Source organism: Ceratotherium simum, chromosome 40 (genome assembly GCF_057802395.1).
Source record: "Ceratotherium simum simum isolate JZ-2026a chromosome 40, ASM5780239v1, whole genome shotgun sequence".
Classification (NCBI taxonomy): Eukaryota; Metazoa; Chordata; class Mammalia; order Perissodactyla; family Rhinocerotidae; genus Ceratotherium; species Ceratotherium simum.
Genome location: NC_141939.1, coordinates 7,897,878 through 7,925,698, shown reverse-complemented (window position 1 = coordinate 7,925,698; position 27,821 = coordinate 7,897,878). Strand labels below are relative to the sequence as shown.

The window sequence follows — 27,821 nt, the reverse complement described above, 5'->3', positions numbered from 1 at the left end:
AGGGAAAAACGTGCCTATCTGTTGGGTTCACCTCTCCAGATTCTTGGCCCCTCAAGTCCTTGCTACCATTGTAGTTCTCTCATGACTTGAAATAGATTTTTTTTTTACACTGTGTCCAGCTTTCATGATTATTTTCAGAAGGAGGGTTGGCGTTTAGCTGCCATTACTGGAAGAAGAAATTCCCTACATTTCGTAACGTCTTGGTGAAGATGTTCTCTGGGCCCTCTTGGCCAGGGGCATGGTATGGTTGTGCGCTGGTGGCCGAAAAGGTTGCATATAATATATCCACTCAAACATCCCCATCACCCGCTCTCAGACTCTTTCCTTAGTCTACAATATGCCAGGGAAGTTCTGGCATCTCAATCTCATTGACTATAGGCCATTGTTAAATCCAGGCTTCAATAAACCAAGGAATCAAACTTTAGAGCCACTCGCAGGTGCTGAATATCACACATTACATCATGAGTCTTGGGTGAGTGTACACATATTCATAAATTTTGCTGAATCCAACCTTATATTTCATCCTCCTTGGTTTAACAATCTAGATTCCATTCCCACACATGATCCTCAGCTTTCTCTTGATACATATTAGCAACATTTTCCAACTCCCTCTGGTATAATCTATCTCTACCTCCTCCCCCAGCAGCCCTTGCAGTTCTCTTTCTGGGCTCTGCTGGGAGTTGACTCTTATTATGGGCCTGGATTCAAGGAGGCACCACGTGGGCAGCTTTTAAGCAGGCTAGGTATCTACATGGAGACAAAGGCCCCAGGTGAAGTCTTGAAGGGTCTTCCCGTGAGTGAAGGCTAATCTCACACCAGGGAGGAGGGGCTGCTTCTGTAGGCAAGGGAGGCTTGGGATTCCGCAGCTCAGATGTTTTTTAAAAAAATTAATATATTAGTATTGTTTGTTCATTATCTCTAGAATCTGCAATGATGTTTATTTTTTTGCATTTATGAAGTTTTATTTTGAATCTTCCCTCTTTCTTCCTCTCTTGCTATGGATCAGTCTTTCAAGAGATGATATTAATTTTTCAATATCCAACTTTTGGGTTTCTGTTTTCTCTATGACATATTTGTTTTAATAACTTCTTGATAATTTTATCAATTTCTGTTCTAATTCTGTTATTCTCTGTCTTCTATTTCTTTTTTTTGTTTTTGTGCTGAACTTTTTTTTTAATTGAGATATAACTGACATGTAACACTGTGTAAGTTTAAGGTGTACAACATACTGATTTGATACATTTATATTGCAATATCATTGCCACTGTAGCGTTAGCTAACACCTCTATCGCATCCCATAATTACCTCTTTGTCTGGGTCCACCCAAATATTCCTATCACAAGTCTACGGTCCTACCTCCCAATCAGTGTTCTAATGTTAGCAAGAGAACTTGCTGAGGTTGAGCACTTAACCTTTGAAATAATTCTGTAACCTGAACAATTATATTTAGGATCTGAAGATGATGCTTGTCTGTCCTATGGCCATACCAGATAAAGGATTCTTTGAATTTCACATCTGTACCTTGAGATGGGAATTTAATACTTCACGCTTATATTTTTTTTTTATTTTTTTTATTTATTTTTTTTATTTATTTTATTTTTTCCCCCCAAAGCCCCAGTAGATAGTTGTATGTCATAGCTGCACATCCTTCTAGTTGCTGTATGTGGGACTCGGCCTCAGGATGGACGGAGAAGTGGTGCCTCGATGCGCACCCGGGATCCGAACCCGGGCCACCAGCATTGCAGCGCGCGCACTTAACCACCAAGCCACAGGGCCGGCCCTGTTTTTGTTTTTTAAAACTCTCCAGGGTAGTCAGAAACAGTAATCTCACTGTACAATCTTTGTAATTACCATTGTTGCTATAGCAATCAAGCACAACAGCAGTAAGAGTCCCCAAAGCTTTGTCCTCCGTCTGCCCCTCACACCACTACCAGTACTAATTTGAGTAATCCTGCTGCCACTGTATGCCACGGATTACCACATCCCTTTTGCTCCCTATGCATGCACAAATACGTGAGCAAGCCAGCCAGAATTCCATACTGAGGAACTGTGTTTCCTGGGGTCACTGCTGGCATCAGTCAGGGGCCTGGCAGGAAACAGAATCTAACTGAGAATGGTTCAAGAGACATGCTACTGAACAGATGTGGACACGATTAGGGAGCCAACTACGTTTGTCTGCTAGGATCGCCATAATAAAGTACAACCAATGTGGCTTAAACAACAGAAATTGTCTCACAGTTCTAGAGGCTAGAAGTCTGAGATCAAGGTGTTGGTAGGGTTCATTACTTCTAAGGGCAGCAGGGAAGGATCTGTTCCAGGCCTTTCTCCCAACTTCTGGTAGTTCCTTGGCTTGTGGCATAACTCCAATTTTCACATGGTATTCTCCCTGTGTGCATGTCTATGTCCAAATTTCCCTTTTATGAGGGCACCAGTCATATTGGATTAGGGCCCACTGTAATGATCTCATTGTAACTTAACTAATTACAACTGCAAGACCCTATTTCCAAATAAGGTCACATTCTGAGGTACTGGAGATTAGGACTTCAACATACGGATTTGGGGGGACACAATTCAGCCCACAACACCAAAAAGGGGTGTTGAGCACCTAGAGATGAGCCACAGCAGGAAGTTGTTACCACCTGTGCTGGATATTCTGCACTGGTCCCTCCAGATCCCCTCTCCAATCTTCTCCACCTTGCTCTGTGCCGGGAGGCTGACCTCTGCGGACTGCATCCTCCGGCTCCTTTGACTTCTGGCTTCTATTTGACTTGGCTAGTGGGAGGCAGAGGCAGGAGTCTCGGGAATGGGAAGAGAGAGGTCAGGGCACAGTTCCCCACAAGGGGCACCTCCCATCCCCTCCCAACTGCTTTCACATATCCCTTTCTATGCTTCTGTCATATTTAATACTTGGCAGATAATAAGAGCTGAATAAAGTTTAAAATGTGAGTGAGTGTATGTGGATTGTTTCACTTCTAGGAACCTGTGTACATTTAGCAATAATAGCTGACATGTATTGAGTGCTTACGTGTGTTCCAAGCGCTTCAATATGTTATAATATATACTGGATAGTACCTATAAAGGAGGCACTATGATTTCCCAACTTTATGGTTGAGTAGACTGAGGCTCACTGAGATTCATATCTTGCCCAAGGTCAAGGTCATACAGCTAACTAGCAGCAGGAACGGGATTTGATCTAGAGCAGTTTATCTCCAGGGGTGTCCCCCAAACCACAATGTCATCCGTGCTGTTCCATCTACCAGACGTGCCCTCCCCTACTTGACCTTGTGGCAGACGTATTCATTTTTCAAGCCCTGGTCAAGCAACAGCCGTGATGTGAGGCTTTCTCAGTCCCCGCGCCGAGGCACTGACGGTTCGTTCTGGACACCCCCTCTGTCCCAACCATGACTCTCACCACACCGTCTGTGCCTATTTCCCTGCCTGTGACTTCTTCAGGGCAAGGCCCACCTCCCGTTTATCTCTGCAATTCCATGGCCTGGCAGGGTGTCTGAGAAGGGGAGGTGTCAGGGAATGTTTCTGGAAGGAATATCTCCTTGCCACCCCCGAGCACTCTGTATGCTCCAGTGCAGGCAAATCCTACTGATGATGGCTGACTTCCTTCCTCAGTTTTCCTCAGAGGATATTTGTCAGTGGCCTGCCAGTTCTGGACCACAGATGCCCCTGCCCACTGGGTGGGCATTCCTGTTTGCCCTTGGCACAGGGCCCTTTGCACGGCTTCTTACCTGCCAGGCCAGGTCCCAGCTTCTGAGCTGATCCCTTCTGATCCTCTGCAAACAGGTTCCCTGGCTTCCAGTGAAGAGGTTCCACTCAGTTCCCAGGCGTCCTGTGGGGGATTTACTCTCGAGTTCCGTCCTCATCAACAGTCACATTCGGTCAGGGATCCCTTTGTCAAAACCCGAGGGACATCCTGATGGAGTTTTTCTTTTCCTCTCTTTTGCTAGGGTGTTGGACGTAACTGCCTCCCCCAGGAGCTAGCTGGAGGTCCCCCAGCCTGGTCAAGACCAGCCAGCAGGGGTCTATTTCTACAACAGCTGTGAGGAAGTACTCATTAAAACTCTACCCGCCCATTCCCTACAGCTTTTCTTTACTGAGACCTACTCCACGTTTCCCAGCTTCTCATTCTCTCAGAACAAGCGTGACTGGTTGCCTTCCCGTGGAGGGGACCCGCGGGGGGCCCTAAGAGCGACATCTTCCATGCCCTCGAGGGGCGCCCCTTGTGGCGTCCGGTCTCATCCTCGTCTCAGGGTCCCCCAACATCGCTGCCTGTTCCGCAGCTCCGGTGGATCCCTGGTGAGAGTATCAGAAACGGGTGCCGAGCCTTTAAAAAGCCGGAAAATAATTTTTTAATCTTGAAGGCTATTTTGTGTTCTCTGTAAAAACGTTGCCTGTTATGTTAACTGCGATGTTACTCCAAACACACCTGGGTGTCCTGGCGGACATTCCGTCCCCCAAAAGATCAGTGTCCCGGGGCGGGGCGGGGGGGCAACGCGCGGCTGTGAGAACGAGACGTCTTCTCCCCGGCCTCCTCCTCCTCTCGGGACGAGGGGCAGGGAGACGCCCCCGGCTGTGCGGAGCTGTCTCCCGGGAGGGGCGGAGGAGGGAGGAGGGCGCAGCGGGGCGCCGAGCGGGAACCTGGCGGCAGGGACGGGACTTCCTCCCTCCGCTCCGGAACTGTGCGCCGGAGCCGCTGGACTCGGAAACCCCGGCGGCGCCGCGGGAGCGGCGGGAGGGGGGAGAGGGGGCGGGGGCGCAGGGGGTGGGGCCGGGGCGGCCGGGGGCGGGGCCCGGGGCGGGGCCAGCGGGCGGGCTGCGCGGGGCGAGCTGCGCCCGCCGCTCGCGGACTCTCGCGCGGGGCGCTGAAGCCGCGGCCCGCGCCGCCGCCGCCGCCTCTTCCTCAGCGGGCTCGGGCCGGCGCGGCCGGCGGCCGGGGCGATGTGAGCCGGGGCCCGCGGGCGCGGCCAGACCGCCGCGATGTGGCTCAAGCCCGAGGAGGTGCTGCTGAAGAACGCCCTGAAGCTCTGGGTGACTCAGAAGAGCAGCTGCTACTTCATCCTGCAGCGGCGCCGCGGGCACGGCGAGGGGGGCGGCCGCCTCACGGGTAAGGGGCGCGGCGGGCGGCCTCGACCTCGCTCCCCGCCGGGCCGCCTCGCAGGTGGCGGTTTCCTGGGAGCCGCCGGGCCGGGCCGGGCCGGCCCCGCCGCGGGCTTGTTTTCCTTTCTGCCGCATTCCTCTGGCCAGCCCCCGTCGAGGTTGTGGCAGAAGGGACTTGCGGGCTCGTGCGTTTTTCCGGGGGACGCAGGTGCCTTCGCCGCCTGGCTCGGTGGCCGCCTGCAGGCCAGAGTTGGCTCGGGAATCGAAGGAGGAACGCGGGCTGGAGCGTGACCGGAGGGAGCGCGGGCCGCGGTGCGGGGCCGGGTGACAGCGGGCTGCGCCCCGGCCGGCCGGCCGTCTGGACGCGCCCGAGGCTCCAGGTGGTGTGTCGGCTGGGGACACGCGCCAGCCCGCGGCCGGGCGCAGCCCGGGAGGCCCTGGCGATCCGGGACCGTCGGGCGTGTCGGCAGGGCGGGTGGGGACCGTCTCCAAGTCCGGAGGAGAAACCGAGGCAGTGCGAATCCCAAGCTCGTGATCTTAGTAGCAGAATCGAGCACGTCAGTCCCTCTTCAGTTTCTTCCAAGGAATGAAAGGAGTAGAAAACTCAGGCTTGTAAAATGTGTGAAAAACAAAGCATTTTTTCCCCCTAAAAGTTATGATCCAAAGCTCTTAGAAAATCAAGCATTTGAAAAAATTGAGGCCAGCTTGCATTAGCTGGGATACTTATTTAAACGGGTCAGTGGAGGAACAATTTATTAGCCTTTTTCAGTTGTGTCTAGGGAACCTATATGGAATTTTCAAAATTTGGAATCTGAAATAAAAGGGACCTTAGATCTTCTTTCCATCACATCCCTCCTTACACCGAGGAGGAGACCAAGGTCAGAGAGAGAGGTCAAGGGACCACACTTGGGTCCCTGGGCTTGTTGTTGGTGACTGTTGTCTGTTTATTCTGGGGGAGGCCCTCCTGGAGTACAGTCTGTGGGGAAATGTGATCAGTACGCCCTGAAACAGCACAGCCAAATGCAAGGGGGGTTACCCTTCCTGTACTTTAGACTCAGAAGGCGAAAAAGCCGGCAGTTGGATTCCTGACAGAGGGCACACTTCCCTAACCCTGAAGGAGTGGGTGGGAGTTGGTTGGATTCTGGCTGGAAGAGTGGTGGGGTAGTTGAGGAGTGTGGATGAAAGGGGTAGTGGGGTGACCTAGGGTTGTAGTGAGCCCTGGGGACAGGTTGAGCAGCAGGAGATCTTCTCTGGGAGCTGTTTTAAGGTCTGAGGAGAGAGTGTAGGAGGCAGGAGGCCATAGCCGCCTTGGACCCCTGAGCAGCACAGTGGCACTTGATGCCAGAGCTCTTGGGAAATGGAGATTGGTAGTGCCCTGTGAGGCCCATCAGAGGCAAAGAGGCCAGAGGAGGGGTTTGGCCCCCCAGTCGTTTGTGGGTAGTGTATCTTAATTTTTGGTGCCTTAAGGATGGTATCCAGCCTATAAATGGTCTCCTTTAGTAGAGGGTAAGGACAGGGCTTGAAAATTTGTGAAATGGGAAACATAAGGAACATTTGTCCACCAAGTGCTTTCGTTCACTTAGTCCACTGCACACTGTGTGGGTTGCCCGTGTGGCTGCTTTGGGAAAGACTTCAGGTTATTCACCATCTAGCAGGGTAGATGGTCCAGACAAGGAGGGCAAAGCCTCTCATATGATGTCTGATAGAGATTCAGGCCAGCTGCCCTTCTGGAGAGCCTGGCTTTGTTGTCCAGGCTTTCTCTGTGATGAACTCAAAATGATGCGGTCCCCCTCCTGTTGCATTCCAAAATCAAGCCGGTCTCATATTGTCATTGTACCTATGGCTTTGTCATTACTTGGTGTTGACTTTGGTTTGGGCTTACTGTGGATATGCACAATTTTCTTAATTCTTAAATGCAATAAGGTAAACCAAAAAAGGGAGCGAAATACCCCACAAAAAGGCAGATGACACTTTGCTTTATTTCTTGGAGACTCAGAACCTCTTGTTGATCGTGAAAGGATGACATCTCCTCGGCAGCTGGACACTTTACCTTTGGACATTTAGCTGGGAAGCAAATGACATGCTGTGCCCATTGAGCAACCGCGAGTTACCACATCCACCGTTGGGCTGGTCTTAACGGGGCCACTTACCAATGTTGGGAAATCAAGACTGATGTGACACTGACGGCAGCTCCATATTGGTGGTGGTTTTCAGAAAATGTAGAATTCTCATTTGGCAAATTTTTAGCGATTTATTTTAAAGGTTTAAAACTTAGATTGAGTTTATGTATGAAAATAGTGGGGCCTAACGTGATGTGGGTTCTGACCTGTTCTAGGCTTTTCTTTGGAGAGAAGTAAGTAGAGATGGTTGAGAGGGGTTGGAAGTAAAATGTAAGGGGGCATGAAGGAAGAAGTGTCTCTTTTCTTTTATTGCGATGCTGAATTTGTTAATAGACAGTAGGAGCTTAAACATATGAGGTCTCCATTGGCATTTAAAATAATCTGACGTGTTTAAAAATTGCCCACCTTCAGAAATATAAGGTTTTGTTTCATTGAGGATTATAATTCATCCTCCTAGTTACACACACACACACTCCTTATACACATCTCCGGTTTTATCTTCTCCATAACTTTCTCACTTTCTGATACACAGTGTACTTATCTGTTTTGTTTGTTGTGTCTCTCTACTAAATTATCTCTTCCATGAGGGCAGGTGTTTTACCTATGATGGTCTCTATCACACAGTATATGCTCAGTAAACATTTGCAGGCTGAATAGTTGGATGAATACATGCATGAATGATGGATCCCACTTTTTTCTTAGAAGTTGGGTGGGAGTGGAGGCCCAGCGTTTCTGACTGAGGCTGAGCTGATCAAGTGGAACATCCCCTCTCTCTTCTTGGCTTCCTGTTTACCTGCCAGTCTGACCACTGTGGAAAGCTGGAGGGAGTGGATGGGAAACAGAGACCTCCTCCTTCTGTCTTTTGTTGTAGCTGCTTCCTTTGAGGGGGAAGGATCATGGCACCAGCTTCTCAGGTGGCCTCCGTTACCACCCCTGGGACCGGTCTGGAGAAGGAAATCCTGGGCCTGGGGGCCGTAGTGGGAGGCAGTGACCTTTTCCTCCGTTTAGAACGTGGTGTGGCTGAATACAGTCTTAGAAGATGTTGCCAAACTCCCCTGACAGAAGTGAATTTGCTGCCTGAGAAGGGAGGAAGTAAAGTTATACAGTATTCACTTGCATACAGTCTCCAGCCCGTGGGAATATTTCTTATAAAAGTTCAGTCAGCTCTGGGAGAACAAAGAGTGGGAGAAGTTAGCATGGGGGAGGCAGTGGACGAAGAACAGCATCACTGCCCTCTCCCCCCGTGTTCTCTAAGCACTTAAAATGAGTGGCCTGGGCCGGCCCCGTGGCTTAGTGGTTAAGTGAGCGCGCTCCACTGCTGGCGACCCGGGTTCGGATCCTGGGCTCGCACCGACGCGCTGCTTCTCCGGCCATGCTGAGGCCGCGTCCCACATACAGCAACTAGAAGGATGTGCAGCTGTGACACACAGCTATCTACTGGGGCTTTGGGGGGAAAAAATAAATAAATAAAATCTTTAAAAAATAAAAAAAATAAAAAAATAAAATGAGTGGCCTAAACATAACTTTAAAGACCCAGTATCACCACCCAGATGTGCTTCCTGAAGGGTGTTATTTTTTTTCAGTGTTGTTTTATGTGCTTTCCTAATTTTGCAATACTTTTCCCAAAGAGGCTGGCAGTTAAAAAGTTGTAATTTGCATAAGATATTGGTGTTTTCTGCTTTTCAGAATGTCTGTCCTCAGCCCCTGTTCCTGTCCTTGCGTTTGTAGTATTATGGGCTAATCGATTTCCTAAGGGTTAGGGTCACGGAGAAGTATGGTGTAGTGGAAAATATGGGCTTTGGAGTCAAGATGAGTCTGTTGGTTACAAATCTGGGCCGAGAGGCCTTGGGCTAGTCTGTTCACTTTCTTTGAGCCTTAGTTATAACCCAGCCTCAAGAGAGGGGCAATAATGAAGCTTACTTTAGAGGATTAGAAATTGTTTTCCACTGTGGCTGTACCATTTTACATTCCTACTAGCAATGCACAAGGGTTCCAATTAAAATGAGGGTTAGAATTAAAATAAACTATATCCCTCAAGGGCTTTGTTGTGCTTGCCACCTAGTAGGTTTGAAAAAAGAAAAGTAAAGTAACATTTAAAAAGTTGAATAACAAGAGGGCTTCACAGAATAAAGGTGTTGTGAAGAAGTTTGCACTGTAGTGAAGGATGTAGGAAACATTCATTTATCTATTAGTGCAGTATTTAATAAGTGTAATGAGGAGATTAATATTTAAATTGCAATTTGTGCTAGCAGGATTTGGGTACAGGGCTGCTTTGACCATGTTAAATCCTAGTAAATACAGGGAACTTCATCTCAGTGTTCCATGCATTGAGTGTGAGTGGCTGTGCTCAGAGTGCATCATCTGCTGCCTTTTTAGAACAGTGTCCCAAGACAGGTGGGGATGAAACTGACGCCAGCGATTCATGTGGGGTCACTAGGCTTGCTCAGAATGACTCTGTTGAAAGGTTGGAAACTGGTGAAGCCCAGCATGGGTGTTGCCTTTCTTGGCTAGTCCATCTGACGTTGGCTCGAGTCCTGCTCAGGTAGCTGAATTTGTTGGTGGATTTCATCTCCACCAAGGTCCTTGAGGGGGAGGGATCAGGGCAGGGCAGCCATGGCATTGTGTCGACTTCCCATAGGTTGGCTCTCGAGTCTTACATGCTTTGGTTTTGTTTTCCACAAGCAGTATTGTGGAAGAATATGGTACATTCAGGAAGAAACCACAAATAAAGGAAGTACTTTGACTTCAGAATCATAAATCGGAGGATTTATCTAGGTAAAATAACTGATACATGTGTAAGGGCTGATAAGCCATTAATAAAAGCTTTGGGGTTTCCAACAGTTGCATTTAATGAGAGCATAATAAGGGCAATGTATTTGTAATTAGATAATCAAACAAGGCATGGTCTGTGTCACTCCAGGAAATAATGTGAGGTACAAATGTGCGGGTGTGCGGGTGTGGGGAGTAGAGGCCAACTCTTTCAGCCTAATTGGGACTCTGGGAAGAGCTGAAAATGATTGAGAAGCTTGTAGCTTTTAAAGAATTCATTTACTAGGTGTGAAAGGATAGGATTTTATGATCTTGACTCCACATTCTGGCAGCATTGGATAAAGGAGGAATTTATTTAAAATGAAACTAGTAAATCTGGTCATATTTCCAGCACAGATTTTCCCCCCTATTTTGTTAAACTTTGATCAGTTGTGTTAAAAAGCAGCCCTGATGGGCCGGCCCCGTGGCTTAGCGGTTAAGTGGGCGCACTCCGCTGCTGGCGGCCCAGGTTCGGATCCCGGGCGCGCACCGACGCACCGCTTCTCCGGCCATGCTGAGGCCGCGTCCCACATACAGCAACTAGAAGGATGTGCAGCTATGACATACAACTATCTACTGGGGCTTTGGGGAAAAAAATAAATAAATAAAATCTTAAAAAAAAAAAAAAGCAGCCCTGAGCATATTTTAACAGCTCCTTGAGTGTTGCGTGAGCTATCCCTGTACCACCTCTCAGGGCTGCTTCTCCTTCACCTTCTGCTCTTAAGCACAGACCCACCAGTGTGTCAGGTCCTCTCCTCTCCCAGGGCCTTCACTGGCTATCCCCTCTGCCCGGCTAGTTCTGCTCACCCTTCGGGGCCCAGCCTGAGCTCCACTGCCTGGAGATGTTGGACCTGACCCCTCCCGTGATCCTCTTGTATGCTCTCTACTTTGCCTTTAGAGCACTCACCACTGTTTGTCGTGATGGGGCTCTTTGTGGCTTTATCTGTTTCACGTGAAGGGACCCTGAACTCCAGAAGGGGGGTCCCAGGTCTGCATCCCTCACCATTGTGCCTCCAGCCCTGGAACAGTTTCTGTCACTGGAGCACGCATGATAGATATTTAGTGAATGCATGGATGTCCAAGGAGAACTGATAGGTGTGAGCCTTTGGGGTTGAGAAATGTTTCGCATCGTCCTAAAAAGGAAATTAGGCAGAAAACCGGAATAACTAATATAGAGTGTTGTTATTGCTGTTTCTCACACCTGCCCTGCGTGCTTGTGAGGACTAGTGGTAGTTTGTTAGCTGCGCCAGCCCAGCTGTTAGAACCACCTGTTGGTAACCTTGATGTAAATGATCCCATACAGACCCAGAATGATCTCCCTAGTACCTCACCAGCCAACTGACACAGCTCTGTGAATTCGAGTCATTAATGTTCTTGAACATTTGGTGAGTGTGTTGTCCCATCAGATTTTATTATTTTTTGTTTCCTTTTTTTTTAATTTTAAAAAAAGGGAATAAAAATCAACAACAAAATAAATAGCCCCTAATAAGATCTCCTTAGGAAAATGTACCATATTTTATGATTGGTTTTATTCTGAATAAATAGTTGCTAATAGAGAATGGACATTCAAAAATAATAAATAGGATGGTAGTTTGCCTGAAGTTTTTAAAGGTGAAATCTTTTCTGTGCATAGGAGTATATAATGTAAATGTGAAGTATAAGTAATAACGGTGCCCGCCATCTGTCACTAAAAAATAGAATATTTCCAATGCCTGAGAGACCTCTTGTGTATTTTCCTGAATATATACCCTCCCTCCCTTGTGGGCATTACTATCCTGAATTATATGTTAATACTCCTTGATTTTATTTTTAGTTTTAACACATTTATATGTATCCCTAATCAATACATTGTTTACTTTTGTATGTTTTTATAACTTTATACAAGGGGAATCATACTTTATGTATTTTTCTATAGGTTGTTTTTCTCCTTCCCCAGTTATATTTATAGTTATCTGTCTCTCTCTCTCTCTATAGTAATGTTTCTCTAACGTTGAACCATGGTGATGCATGTACCATGTTCATTCATTTCTGTTGATGTGTAGTAATCTATTGAATGAATATACCATTATTTATTTAATCATTCTCCTGTCAGTTGATGTTTGGGTTTCTTCTTTTTGCTATTACAAATAATGCTGCTGTGAACATTCTTATATAATGTTCACATGTGTAAAAGTTTCTCTGGAGAATATCCCTATGAATGACCTTGTTGAGTGTATCAGCTGAGATGGGCTAGGTTATGCTGAGGTAACAAACACTCCAAACATCTTAGTGGACTCACATTAATTTACTTCTCCCTCATGTTGTCTATCCAGTGTGGGTCCGCAGGGGTCTCTTCTCATTGTGGGCTCTCGAATACAGGCTGATGGAGGTTCCATTCCTAATGCTTCCACGATCACCATGGTAAGGGGAAAGCAATTTGGTGAATCTCATTCTGGCTCTTAGAGCCTCTACCTGAAAGTGACACCTGTCCCTTCTATTCACATTACATTGGCCAAAGCAAATCCATGGCTCTGTGTAACCTCAGAGACATGGGGAAGTGCCATCCTACCATATGCCTGGAAGGAGAAGAAAACTGGAACATTTGTGAACAGCCCTGATGCTGGGTCATAGGGATGTGCATTTTCAGCTTTTCTAGATAATTCCAAATTGCTTTCCAAAGTGATTGTGCCAATTTACGGTTCTGGTAGCAGTGTGTAAAAATTCCCATACTGGCACATCTTTGCCAATTCTTGATATTGTCAGAGATGTTACTTTTTGCCATTCTGGTAGGTATTCATATAGTATCTCAGAACCACTGAGATGCTATTTTCCTTTATAACTCATAGATAGGGATGAGAATCTTTTTATGTGTCTAGAAAGTATTTGTTTTGCCTTTTGAGAAACGTTTGTGTCTTTTGCCCAATTTTTCTATTGGGTTGTCCGTCTCTTTCTTATTTTGGGAGCTGTGTGTGTGTGTGTGTGTATGCATGTGCATGCACATGTATCTATGTGTCCTGTATTCTTTTTCAATTATATGTATTAAAAAATCTCTCACTCTTGGGGCCGGCCTGGTGGCATAGTGGTTAAGTTCATGCGCTCCACTTCGGCGGCCCAGGGTTCACGGGTTCAGATACCGGGCACGGACCTACATGCAGCTTATCAAGTCGTGCTGTGGCAGGCGTCCTACATATAAAGGAGAGGAAGATGGGCACGGATGTTAGCCCAGGGCCAGTCTTCCTTAGCAGAAAGAGAAGGACTGGCAACAGATGTTAGCTCAGGGCTAAATCTTCCTCACCAAAAAAAAAAAAAAATCTCTCACTCTTTGGCTTGACTTTTTATTTCTGTTATGAGTCTTTTGAAGAACCAAAATTCTTAATTTTCATGCAGTCAAATGTGCCAATATTTCTCTTTAATAGTTTGTGCTTTTTGTTACTTGTGTGAGAAAAAATCATTAAGGGCTGGCCCCGTGGCTTAGCGGTTAAGTGCGTGCGCTCCGCTGCTGGCGGCCCGGGTTCGGATCCTGGGCGCGCACCGACGCACCACTTCTCCGGCCATGCTGAGGCCGCATCCCGCATATAGCAACTAGAAGGATGTGCAACTATGACATACAACTATCTACTGTGGCTTTGGGGGGATAAAATAAATAAATAAATAAAAATTATAAAAAAAAAAAAATCATTAAAAGTGAAACTCCAGGATGATGGGGAAGGGAGATCCCAAGATGACAGCTGGGAGACCCCTCAGTCCAGATTGGAGCAGGGCAGAAGGCTCCAGAACAACTCCGAGGAGAGAAGAAATTGATAGAGCACCCAGCATGCTTGTACATATTGAAGGAAGATCTGCCCGCTGGGGGGAAATTTGTGGGTAAATTACTGATATTTAAATAAACCAAAAATTCCAGGATAGTTGTTAACTCCAGGGAAAATAAAAAGTTGTGTAGGTTAGGAAAGGTTTCATAGTTTTACTACAAAGCTGAGCTCTCAGTAATGTTTACGTAGTTATAATAATGTGAATATCAATTAGTGACTTAACCAAAATTATTGCCTAAGTGAGGTGTGAGTGGTCGGTAGCGGTGTTAGTCGGTGAAAGGGAGCTAGATCCTCCACTTCCGAAAGCTGACAGCCAAAGCCTGAACTAAAATTTGAGAAGTGGTAATAGAAACATGCCCTTTGGAGCTGTGAAGGTAAGTGCAAGGACAGTCACTTAAGAATTGGAAGTGGTTGCCCTTGGGGAGCTGGGAAGTGGGAGTAGGGAAGGCTGAGGGGACTGTTGTGTTTCTCACGAGCCTTGTAGAATTTTATGCTTCCTTCCATGCACGTATAATTTGATAGAATACAGACAGAGTCTAAAATTTGGGAGAGCTTGGCGTTTTTCTGGTTACCAGCTGTATGTGGGTAACGGGGTCAGGAGAGGCATTGAAACCGTGGTGCGTTATTGCCTCGTGGAACGTGATTGCTCCTGGACTGCCTGTGCTTCAGATGTTTGTCCTCTCAGTAAACTATATTTAGTCTTTGAAATATCTAGCATGTGTGGGGTGTGTTAGTTTCACAGAGGCTTAAAAACTATTTTCAGAAATGCATCTGATCTAGTCAGGTACTTTTATTTGAAATGAAAAGATACCTATTCTGGAGTTTTTTCTCTAGAGAGGAAATCAGTTTAGTGTTATAAGCTAATGATTTTTGTCTCTCCTCTAGCCTCAGAGATGAGTGACTGTCACCCATTCTTTCTAGGGTTTCAGTTTCTTAACCTGCAAAACAATAATAGTTACACTCATGCACCACTTAACGTTTCAGTCAACAATGGACCACATATGCGACGGTAGTCCCGTAAGGTTAGTACCATACAGCCTAGGTGTCTAGTAGCCTGTACCATCTAGGTTTGTGTAAGTACACTCTATGATGTTCACACGATGACATAATCGCTTAATGACGCATTTTTCAGAACGTATCCCCATTGCTGAGCGATGCATGACTGTATAATAATAACAAAAACAGTTTTTGCTTTGTGGAAGCATTTATACTTCGAACTGTTATAGTCTCCAGATATGCTGGCAAAATCCATTTAATTATCTGTATTTAAAGAGGAAAAGGCCAAAAGAACATTTCATTGAATAGTGCCAGGGCCTGTGTTCTCGTGAAGTTTATAGTTTAGAGGGGTGGAGGTGGTGGTGGTAGTGGTGGGGCACTATTATACCACAACATACAGAATTATAAATGGTGGGAGGTGCAGGGGGTGTGAGAGGGAATTACAGGGAAACATTTAGGTCGGGGTATCGGGGAACATTTCTCTGAGGACCTGTGATCTCAGCCGAGACCTGCAGAGTGTGTAGGATGGTGTTAGCCTGGTAAAAAGTGGGAGAAAGGCCTTCTGAGCAGAGGAAACAGCATCTGCAAAAGTTAACTTGTTTTGGACAAGTTAAGTTTGATGTGCCTGTGAGCTGTCTAGTAAGGCCTGTAAAGGAGGAAAACACAGAGGGACTGAGTGAGGAGTGATCAGGGGAACAGGAGGAAATCAGCAGAGTGTATTTTCCCAGAAACCAAGAAAAACGTGTATTCAAGAAGGAGAGAGGGAGGAGGGATCAACCCTGCAGTATGGTTCGGAAAAGGCTTGTATGACATGGGCGACCTCAGCGAGAGCAGTTTGGTACAGGTAGATGTGGTCTAGGAGTGGGCTGCAGACTGGATGGGTGGTGAGGAAGTATGGATGGCATGCGAGGGCAGCTCTGTCAAGGTGAGATTCAGTTGTTTGGGGGTTTTTTTGGTTACAGATTTATTATTTGTGGGCACATCGAGTATCTGTTGAATGCTGGATCTGCAGGTGTTGTGGACTTTGGGGAGAGCTACTGGGCCTTGAGATGGGCATGGGTAGGATTTGAGTAAGTCAAGGAACTAGGTAAAGCGTCCAGGTGAGGGGGAGCTCAGCAACCATTTCCTAAGGAATTTTGCTCTAGAAATGAGGTTAAGTTCTCAGTATTGAAAAAAAAATTGCCTCAGAGAATCTGTAACTGACCACCAAAAGAATGAACTGATTTAAATGGAGCCCAAGGATATTGGCTTAGCACTGGACATTGATTATTTTACCTGGCAAAAGAAATTCTTGGAGGCAACTATGGCAAGTTAAAAATTGATGGTGCGGACTGGCTCCGTGGCTTAGCGGTTAAGTGCGCGCGCTCTGATGCTGGCGGCCCGGGTTCGGATCCCGGGCACGCCCCAAGGCACCACTTCTCCGTCCAACCCGAGGCCGAGTCCCACGTACAGCAACTAGAAGGATGTGAACCTATGACATACAACTATCTACTGGGGCTTTGGGGGGAAAAAAATGAATAAATAAAATCTTAAAAAAAAAAAAAAATTGATGGTGTTACTTGCTTGGCATTTGGGGTCACGTGGTGTGCGTTGATGTGCCTGTGTGTGGGACACCCATTGTACCATCTTGTCCGGGGTGAGTGCTGGTGGCACTCTGATCTGACTTCACTAAGTGTTTTGACCAGACTTCATTTCTCAGCTTCATAAATGTAAATAGTCTCTTATTATATATAATGTTATCGGGATTCAAAAAATAGAATTTATTTATCAAAGGAAAATAAAGATTAAATCTCATTTCAGTAAATTACAAAGGTTGACCAAGAAGTTTGACTATTCTGAATTACTGAGTCCATTTAATAGCGTTTTAAATCAACTTGTGATTCAATGTTTGGGGTGAGGGATGTTTTAATAAGGAAATATAGTGCATTCTTAAAATGGGATTGGCCTGGTGATGAAAGGTTTGGAAGGAGTTTCTGGAGTTTCTCACTTGAGAAGCAATATTTGCATGACAGAAACACTTTTAAAAGGCAGAAACAGCATAGCTCAACCTCAGATAGAGATTTGGATATTTCACCTACTGTGGGAGCGTAGAGAGCTAAAGTAGATTCTGGCTTTCTGTTATGTTGCTGTTATAATTAAAAATAAACATAAAATGTAAGCAAGACATATAGATTGCTTTCAGAATATATAGCTCATGACCTTCCACCCGTCAAGGATTCAATCACAGCAAGGATTTGGCTGGAGAGACTAGATTTTAGTCAACCCAGTGTCCCAAAACTTGGTGTGTGTCTGTGTGTGTGCGCGCGTGCATGCATGTGCCTGTGTGTTTTTGTTTTAACCTGTAGCTTCCCTTAGACTTTTTTTTGGTAAAGGAGAGAATGGAGACTCATTCACATTTCAAAGTGGACACTGTTTAATCCCAATATAATGGAGCTGTCTCTCTCTCTCTCTTTTTTTTTGCAGGGAAAGATTCGCCCTGAGCTAACATTGTTGCCTATCTTCCTCTTTTTTTTTTTTTCTCCCCAAAGTCCCACTGCATGGCTGTATATCCTAGTTGTAAGTCCCCCTAGTTCTTCTATGTGAACCACCACCACAGCATGGCCACTGACAGACAGGTGGTGTGGTTCCACCACCGGGAAATGAACCCGGGCTGCCAAAGCGGTGAGAGCGCTGAACTTGAACCACTAGGCCATCAGTGCTGGCTCTTGAACTGTCTCTTAATGTGGAGATTAGGTTCCAGCATCAACAGGAAGGACAAAAACTGCTTGAGGTGAAAATTACCCTTGGAATCAGCAGGGTCACCTGTCTCGGTAATCTGCTCATGTTACTGGATTTCCTGGGAAGTGGGGGCTTCTGTGGAGCTCAGAGATCCCAGCCTCCAATGAGCTCACGCCAGGGCACATGCTCCTTGAGTAGGGGGCAGTCCGTGTGAATTGGTGTTTTCCCGGCTGTGTTTTGGCTAGTGCATATCACCGGACTGGTAAAGTAAACACGAGATGTGTGTCCACTGCACCGCCACCTGCTAGTTGAAGTAAAGTACCTGAGCCAGCTTCACAGGCAGGTGAGCTAATAGTGCTCACACTGCGCTCTGGTGTATTAATTGGGGAGTTGCTATTAGGTGAGGTTGATGGTGGCGTTTACTGGCGCTACAGTTCTGATGTCTGCTGCTCAGAGGGCTTGCAGTGAAAGGGTCTGCGCTAGGGGATGGTGTTTGTCTTTCAGCCTTTTGCTTGTTTTCATTTATCCAAATACAACATTTGGGATTTGAGGAGAAAAGGAGTTGGAGAGCCTCTTGTAGAACTGGAAAATTCTCTTTGATAGGATGTGTATCCCACTGTTAAAGTGGCTTTTCTTGTTTAATTTTGACTTCCTATATGGGCTGGAAAGCCGGATTTGAGCATTCTATATTAATAGCCAAAGTTAAGCTAGAATCATGTAATAGTAAACGTATGTACTTTCTTTGAATTAAAACTTGTAGAAACCCAAACTGTAAGCAAAGCCAGAGATCTGATTGTGTTGATGGTGCCTGAAATCTTACTAAGATTCAAGACCAGAGTCCCCATAGGTGAGCATCCATTTATACTAGAAAGATCATTAGAAAGTCTGTATGTGTGCATGGGAGGGAGAGAGAGAGGAAAGGAGGAAGAAGGAGAGAGAGAAGGAGAGGGGGGAGAGAGGGAGGGAGGGAGAATCTCAGAGAGAGACTTGATGGCTGATGTACTCACCCAAAAAGAGATCATAATCCCAGAAGCTTTGGGAACACGTGCTGTCAAATGCATATGTGTAATATTGCTGTATGCATTCCTGAAAAGTCTTATTTAGAATTAAATTGAATTGTATAAATCAGACATTTTTCCCATGTCTAGCAACTTCACAGAGATGTACATTTTAAGTACAGAACAAATTATTAAAAATTTATAGAAAAATCTATAAATTTGAATAAGATAATAGCATTTCAGATGTAAGAATGTTTTTATTACAAGCTGAAAATAACTTCATTGATCAAAACTGTCAAAAACAAAAAAAGGGGGGGATGGGGACTTTTGTCTTCAAAATGTCAGTCATAAAAGACAAAGGTTGTGGATTAAAAGAAACTACAGAGATGTGGTAACTAAATGTACCGCCCGACCCTGGAAGGGTCCTGCACTGGGGGAAAATGCTATAAAGGGTGTTAGTATTGGGTCAAATGACAAAACTGGAGTACAAATGGTAGATAAAGGGACCACGTGTTGAATTTAGCGAAGTTGTGTAAGAGAATATCCCTATTCTTGGAAAAAAGCCTCCCTTCAAATGATTCAGAAAAAATTTGCGTGTAATTATATCGTATCATATATCATATTTCATATTAACAGAGAGAGAAGGAGAAAGAGAGCAAATGGTAGAGCGAGCAGGGTGAGCTGTTAACAGCAGGGAACCTGTTTCCTGGCAAAGGGTATATGAGAGTTCTTGGTCCTGTTTCAATTCTTGAAGCTTTTCTTTAAGCTTGAAGTTATTTCTAAATAAAAAGTTAAATAAACAAATAAGTTTGTGTGAACCTGGAAGCAATTGTCCACTTTGATAGAGGTGTTTTTAGCCTGTAATAACAAAATGTAAAGTATACTTATAACTCTTTTTTAAAAAATCCTTTATTTAGGAAATTTCTGAAGGAAAAGTAACTTTATTGTGAGTCTGAACTAACTACCTTCTGCTTTTCTGTTTGAAACAACCATTTTTGTAAGCTGGGTTTTAAAGAGTTGAGGTTTCTCGGGGTTGTGGTTGCCCTAGGCAATAGGACAGATGGTGTATATAGGTGTTCTCCACCTCCCGCAAACTATAAGCAACTTGGACATAAGACTTTTTAATATCATGTGTACATGTTACAGTGTTAGGTTAGGCCTTGATTGTGGTCAATAAACACATGAATTTTAAGAGAATGAAAATCTTGGAAAAGAAGTTCCTTCAACACGTATTTACTGTGTGCCTCTGTGTGTCTCACTCTCTTCCAGGTAACGAACAAAACCAAGTCCTGCACTCATGGAACTTACTCTAGTAATTAATCTAGAGTCACTCTACTCTAGTAATTACTTACTCGAGTAATTAATCGAGGATTGGAATTCTCAAGTGTGCACTGCAAATCCCCTTGAATATGTCAGCCTGGGCATCATTTTAAACTTACTTCATTAAAACATTTTGTAGGGGCTGGCCCCATGGCCTAGTAGTTAAGTTGCATGTGCTCCACTTCCGCGGCCCAGGTTAGGTTCCTGGGCACAGACCTACACCACTCGTCGCCGGCCACGCTGGGGCGGCGACCCACGTACAAAATAAAGGAAGACTGGCAACAGATGTTAGCTCAGGGTGAATTTTCCTCAGCAAAAAAAAAAAAATAAAACATTTTGTGTTGTTTTTACCACATTATAAGAGCTTGGCTTTTGTAGCCCTTGTCCTTAAAAACTGAAATATTTAGTCCAGGGAGTAGGGCCTTGGAGCCACATTTCTTAGGTTCTTGCCTGCTTTAGGTACGTTATCTGTAAGCTCTGTGTCGGGGCCAAAAGAATTGAAGTAAGCGGCTTCTGCCCCTTTGAAGTCTTTCTGGCTCCTTTTCCTCATTAGGGCCCAAGGCACTGGTATACCTGTAAGCACAGCTTAGCTCGGGGCCCTTGGGCTCTGGCTTGGGCCTCGGGGCGCAGACACGTCTGGGGGCTCGGCCCTGCTGCTCTGTGAGCGTTGGCCCAGTCGGCTTCTGCCAGCGCTTCAGGGTGCCCCGCTCCCTTCCTTTTCTGTAGGTGACTGGAATGAAGTGGACTCGTCTTCCTGTTTAAAAATAACCTCAGCAGCTGTGGGTTCAAGTCTTCCAGTCACGAGGATGGCCCCCGTCTCACTGTGGGGACTCCTGGTTGTTGTGTCTCCGAGGCTCACGGCAGGGTGAATGGAGACCATAAGCCCCTGTTCCTTATTTACAGATGAGGAGCCTGACTGATCCGAGGCAGAGATGCTCTCACTCTGTTTTCACTTGTCTGAGTTTAGCCCTTTCTAGAAAGATAAAGGGATTCCTGAAACGTAAGCTCCCAGGGCTGCTTTCCCCCAGCCCAGCTTAGCTCCTCCGGACCTGCTCCCCGTCCTCATGTGCTGGGCTCGTGTCTGTTGAGACCGTTGTTTTGTTTGTTAATGGTTTAAGTAACAGATTTTTAAAAAATGATGGTAAAATATATATAAAATAAAACTTAACCATTTTGACCATTTTTAAGTGTACAGTTCAGTGGCATTGAGTACCTTCACATTGTTTTGCAATCAGCACCACCATCCATCTCCAGAACGCTTTTCACCTTGCGTAACTGAAACTCTGTAGCCATTAAACAATAGCTCCCCATCCGCCCTCCTCCAGCCTCTGGCAACCTCCATTCTACTTTCTGTTTCTATGAATTTGACAACTCTAGATACCTCATATGAAGGGAATCATGCAGTGTTTGTCTTTCTGTGACTGACATTTCATTTAGTATAATGGCCTCAAGTTGCACCCATGTTGTAGTATGTGGCAGAATTTCCTTCCTTTTTAAGGCTGAATAACATTCCGTTGTCTGTATATACCACGTTTTGCTTACCCATTCAACCATCGATGGACACCGAGTTGCTTCTGCCTTTTGGCTATTGTGAATAATGCTGCTGTGAACGTGCATGTGCAAATATCTGTTCAAGTCTCTGCTTTCACTTCTTTTGGACATATTCCCAGAAGTGGGATTGTGACATCATATGGTAATTCTGTATTTAGTTTTTTGAGAAGACTTGATTTTTGCATCTGATTCTCAAGTCTGTCTAGGCCTCTGTGGACTGGACTGTATAGCTAGGACTGTACCAGTTTGCTAGGCTGTTGATAAAGATTTGTCTAGGCCTCTTGGTATCCTCATTTTGCAAACCGAGGTTGGTGTGGCCCTCTGATTTGCCAAGCTATTGGTAGCAGAGCCCTGGCACTTTTCTTTTCTTTCTATGAAGCTGACCAGTCAGCAACACTCAACAAATATTGATGGAAAGTCCATTTGTGCACAGATGGTGGGGGAAGAGGGCAGAGAATTCTTACCCTCAAGGCATTATAACCTAATAGGCTGTTGAGGGGAAGGGGCTGGACTTCATTTGTTACCTGTAATTAATTAATTAATGTAATTAATGCCAGTAATTAAAATGTCTGATGGATGAAGGAAGAGCTGTGAACTCAAATGAGGTTTGGGGATGTCTCTGAATTTAATGTATGCATGTTGGTTACCCTGCCTGACTCTGGCATTAGGGAAGGTGGCAGTTTTTAAACAATGCATTTGGGTACCCCTAAACCTCTGGGTTTTATATCATAGTGGCACATCGTAAAAGCTGCTATACCTCATCTCTGCAAGCTGTTTTACACTATTATTAGGTGTAAAAAGACAGGAAATATCTAACGTGATTTATTTCTGATCTTGAGGGCTTGCGGTTTTGGTTGCTTTTTGCAGAGGATGACTGGAAGTAGAGGCTTGGAACAGAAATAAGGATTTTTAAAATAAATGAAATTTTAATAGATTAGAATCTACCATGCTTTGTAGAAATAAAACTTCTAGAAGGAAGCTTCTTTTTTTTGGATGTCTGTGTGTCTATTTTCTCAAGTTTCTGACTTTGCAAGTGTTTAATAAATCTGTAAAAATGGAGATATTCAGGTCGGGATGAACAAGACATGGAAAATGGGATGTTTTCTACAATTTTTCTTTAATGGCTCTCTTGTCTACTCTTAGAAGGGAGTGGCTGTGAGTAGCAGCTTCAGGAATGTGGGACTGTGTTTTCGGAATCTGAACTCTGGCCCCGGGTGCCCCGTGGGCTCTGGAGGTGCTGTGTTGCCAACTGTGTTTGTTGGCTGGAAGAGATGTTGGGCAGAGGAGTGGCCGGAAGGCCGCTCGATTGTTTAGATGATGAATGCATCTGTCATGGGAGACTGCTTGTTTTTTAAACAGGCGTAAAAATATCATTTGCTCCGAGGAAATTAATTCGCACACAAATGTCATGAACAGATTCCTTGGTGATCGGTATTGTTTATCTGTGAGATAGTTGGCATGTTGAGGAGCTTAGTTCCAAGGCACTTGAAAAGGTGAAGGCTCTGAGTCTCTGCCCGCAAGCCCGTTTTGGGGAGCACTTGTCCTGTCCTGCTGTGTGGGGAGGCCCTGCCACATCTCCGAATGCTTTGAAGCGGATTCGTGCCCACTCTGCCCTTCATGGTGCTCTGGTTGTAGGATTTTTTTCCCACGACTTCGTAAGTAATCATCTGTGAGTTCTCCTGGCAGCTGAGACCTGAGCTGTGTACCACAGCTCAAGAAGGGACCACATCCTCAAGAAGGTTGAAGAAAAAAGTTATGCTGGGTCTGGTCCTCAAATTCAGTCTTGCTTTATGGTGAGAGTACAGTGATGGTGTTCTCTTCTCTTGGAGAATAACTAACTCAGCTGTGTCAGCTGAGAGTTTACTTAAAACCCCTGCCAAATCTATTCACTCACTCCAGCCAACTGAATGTATGTCGAATTAACATGAAGCTTTTCCTTAAATTTGAAGAGTTGCTTTTTAGTGTGAGTATTTTTGGATTTGGGGGTTAGAAATGTAGTAGTTTTATCTTGATTAGTCTTGCAAACAACCCTTATAGGACTCTTTAGAAATTATTTTTAGAAAGTTTGAAGGCATTTCTCATAGAGCCTTGAAATATCAAATGAACTTTTCTTAGACACATAGCACTTAAATGCTGTATTTATGTAATGAGGAAAATAGTTTCTTGTGTGTGTGTGAAGAAAGGAAAAAGGTTTGAATTATTCCTCTGTTGTCGGGGATTACTTTATAGTGAGTCCTCCACCTCCTTTCTCTTGCTGTTTCTGGCAGCCTCTGACCACATTTATGAAGCACTGCATGGAGATGGCCGGTGGCTGTGGGAGGAAGGTGTTCTCTGGCTTCCGGAGGGCTTAAGGCTTCAGTCCGTACTCCGTGAGCTCCTTGCTGAATCTAAGCAAGCAGCTGTCTGTTGAAGTAATGCATCATCCTCTCTTCTGTGAGGCAGACCTGCAGCAGTGACGATGTAATACCACGCAGGAAGGGTAAAGTGTTCTCTCTTAAGAGTAGTGTTTAGAATCACAGCATGAAAAAAGCTAAAAAACATAAAGCTTTTGGTACATGACTTACCCAGCCTTGGTTTACCCAAAACACTGGTTTTGGAGCATGCTTGAGATAGTGCACCTAGAGCAGTGGCTCCCCGGCAGCTTTGCGGTCATGCATGGTCATGCATACCTTGAATACCTGCTAGAATGGAGCTAAACCAGTCAGCAGCAGGTACAGCGGATCGGATCGCTGCTATGCTGTCACACCTCTCATGGCTCTCACACCATCTGCTCGCTTCTCTGCCCTTTGCGCCTCTCAGTCTCTGACTCTGCTGCTCTGTTTTATGAATTCACAAGGCCTTGACCTCGTATGTCCCTGTGACCACGGGTGCTCCCGTGACATTCCGCTGTCCCTCCCACCTTTTATTTGCAGCAGTTTACGCCGCGTTCTGGCCTGCGGGCCTGACGTTTGTCCCACAAATACCACCGTGTACTCCGGGCTGTGGCAAACACATTTGCCACGTTGACCGGCACTGGGCAGCACTGTGAAGGCTCGCAGCGTGCACGTGTGAGCTGTACACTGGTGAAAACACGTAGACTGATCTTCAAAATTTGGGGGTCCTGTTTTTTTAAAAAAAATTGTTTTAAAGCCTTTAAGGATTAGAATCTTGACTAGTCTAGAAGTTCCTCTTGGTTCCAGGTACAGTATTATATAATATACTATCACAAGAGCTGGCTATCCTGGGAAGGTAAGCTTAACAAAACAGTCAGTCTAGTATTATTAAAAACACTGTTTCCAGTCATAATTTCGTTCTTTTAAATTAGAAATGTTTTTTGTTATGATGCTTTCTCCCACAATCTTATAAATAAATGCTAATTGTAGAAAATTGGGAAAATAGGGAAAATAAAAAAAACCCATAATCCCACAGTTAACCTTTTTGTATTGATTTTTTTCTAGCTTTATCTGTGAATTTTCTTTATGTAATTGAGCTCATACTGTACATGCAGTTTTATATCTTGATTTTCACTAAACAGAATAATAGCATTGGAAAATGGGTCACAAGCATATTTTGTGTGTTTGTGCCATCATTTACACAGCCCCCCACCTGAGCTCTGTGTTGACGCCGACTTCCTGTGCCTGCCCCTGACAAGCCAGCCGTCCCACGCGGGTTGCCTGGAGGGGCCGACACAGTGGCCTCGAGTCAGCCTCGTTGTTTTGAAGCATGTGCTCACTCTTGATTCTTCGCTCAGGCCTGTCTTGAGTGGGTGAGACCCTTGTATTTTGGATGAGGAACTTGAGCCCAGAGAGGTGGTCTGTGTCACGCTCTGCATCTTGACTTTTCTTGAGACTGTGCCAAGCTAATAAAACAATGACTTGCTCATGGTCGTACAGTTAGTAAGTAACAGTCTGTTCTTCCACCACATCATCAGCACTCTAACAGGGGGTAGTTAAGAGCCCTGTTGAGAATCTTAATAAGAGCCGGTGCTTAAAAAGTATGCATGTATTGATGAATTTGGTCCCCTGTTCTTGTTGGATGGTCCTCAGCATACATACTACCTCTCTGCTAGGATTGTTTTTTCCATCTTTTAGGATGTTAGCAATGTTGATTGTAGCTTTGTAAAGTGCACATGATGCGTCCCTTTTAATCACCTCCTTAGTGGCGATAGTCCTGCGCAGTGCTGGGTGCTCACCTTGCTCAAGGTAAGGTGACCCGATTTCGTGTGTAGTCCTGTAAGAAACACTGTGCCTTGTCAGGACAAGATTCACACTTACTTACCCCATATTTTCTCTCTGTCTTTTCTTGTGAGATCTGGAGTTCCCTCCTGAAAAGCCAACCCAAGACTGGCAGGTTTGCTTGGTTGAATAGGAGAGTCAAGTCATTGCTCGGCTCATGGCTCAGTTGCAGAAGTTCAGCCTGGGTCCTCCTGGCCCAGCAGCATAGTGGACCTGTTGGTGGTAGGTGCCATGTGTGGGCTCCTCTCGGACCCTTTTCCCCTTAAGGACCTGGGAGTGTAGGCAATGGCTCCCCAAGATTCTCCCTGGGTTGAGGAAGCTTGGTGATGACACGGGATGTGTGTATGGTGGTTTCCTCAAGAAACCTTCCCTCCTCTGGTGAAGTGGCCGCCCCAGGGCTGTGCCAGGGCAGACTCAGTGGGGCCCACCCACTCCTGCAAGAACTCTTGTTAAGGATTCCTCTTATTCCTCTTTCAGCGAGTGGCCTGCTCATGTGAGGGCCCCGTGTTGCTGCTCCGGTCTCCCTGCGGGGAACACAAGTTGGTCCACTTAGAAGCATAGGCTGCCATTCTAAGCATAGTGGGTAAGAGAGGCTGGTTTGGAGATGACTTCCTTGGGTGTGAGTCCCAGTTCTTCCCCTACTCATTTGCTGTGTGACCTTGCACCAGCTCCATAACCTCTCTGAGCGAGCCTCGGGGATAAAACCATGCCCACCTAAGCAGTGAGGCTTAAACAGAGGTAATGAGTGGGAAGAGCTTGTTGTAGTGCCTGGCACATGTTGTATGTGTGATGCCCGTTAGCTGATGATAATAGTAACTGTGTGTGTGTGTGTGTGTGTGTGTGTGTGTGTGTTGTGGGGCAGGGGGGCACTGAAATGACTTGTGTTTCAGATAGGCAGTTGATAACACTGTTACAAAGGATAGACTATGGTATTGCTTTATATTTTTTCAATAAAGCTCTTTGGAATTGTTTTCCTCTCTCTTTTTTTTTTTCTTTCTTGAAAGAGCTCCTTGGTGACTCGAGATGCTGATGCTTTAGGATATTCCCTCAGGAGGATGGAGGTTTGCTCTTTCGTAGCTCTGTTAGGTTAGGCTATTGAGTGTTGTCATGTAATTTGTGAGTTCAATATTTCTAGGCTGCTGAATTTCAAAAGGGCTAAGAAGTTAAAAAAAATTTTTAAAAAACCTTCAATGGATTGCTGACATTTAACTAGAATTATAGGAATCAGCTTCTAAGCTTTAAGGCATAACTGCCCCATTCAGAAGTTCTTCCAGATGTTTGAGTGTGTATGTATGTGCACATGCCCTCTGAATGCCTTTTTTTCCAAAGACCGTATGCCCTTAGCCCATGCCCTGGCAAGTGGTTGTGAGCAAGCTCTTGTTAGGGTCAGACATGAATCAGCTGCCCATCGCGTCCTTGGCTCTGTCCAGAACTTTCCTGGGACTTTGTTTCCTATCCAGGGTTTCTGCTGCTGAGTTGAATCTGAGGTTGGCATTCTTGCATGGACCTTCTGAGCTTCTGTGTTTAGTTATTTTACTAAGGAGACTGACAGGTGGTTTCCAATGTGGGTTGGTTTATTCTTTATTTTTTATTGAGATATAATTGATATATGACACTGTATAAGTTTAAGGTGTACAACATATTGATTTAATAAATTTATATATGACATTATGATTATGACTGTAGTGTTAGCTAACACCTGTATCACATCACATAATTATTTCTTTTTTGTGGTGAGAACAATTAAGATCTAGTCTCTTAGAAACTTTGAAATTTATAGTACAGTATGGTTGACTGTAATCACTATGATGTACATTAGATCTCCAGACCTTATTTATCTGTTAGTTGCAAGTTTGTACCCTTAACATCTTCCCAATTCCCCCAACCCCTGCCCCTGGTAACCACCACTCTACTCTCTCTTATTACAAGTTCAGCTTTTTTAGATTCCACGTATAAGCAATATCATACAGTATTTGTCTTTCTCTCAGTTAGCATAGTGCCCTCAAGGTCCATCTATGTCATTGCAAATGGCAGGATGTCCTTCTTTCTCATGGTTGAATACTATTCTGTTGTAAATATATATCATATTTTCTTTGTTCATTTATCTGTTGGTAGACACTTCGGTTGTTTCCATGTCTTGGCTATTGTGGGTTGGTTTATCCTTACCTGCACTTTGTGTTCTCTTAGGCAGATTTTAGT

The 27,821-nt window shown here is 45.2% G+C and overlaps 1 protein-coding gene across 5 annotated transcripts in view; it reads left to right on the top strand.

The window, feature by feature from the left end:
• Positions 1-4,912: 4,912 nt before the first annotated feature.
• TBC1D8 (TBC1 domain family member 8) overlaps positions 4,913-27,821 on the top strand; it is a 117,866-nt gene continuing 94,957 nt past the window's right edge. For 3 of the 5 annotated variants that reach the window (XM_087426232.1, XM_087426231.1, XM_087426236.1), the window contains exon 1: positions 4,913-5,116. In XM_087426232.1, the coding sequence (XP_087282358.1) occupies positions 4,990-5,116 (127 nt within the window). In that variant the 5' untranslated portion in view covers positions 4,913-4,989. The remainder of the gene's footprint in view (positions 5,117-27,821) is intronic. The other 2 variants (XM_087426234.1, XM_087426233.1) reach the window with 1 other exon arrangement.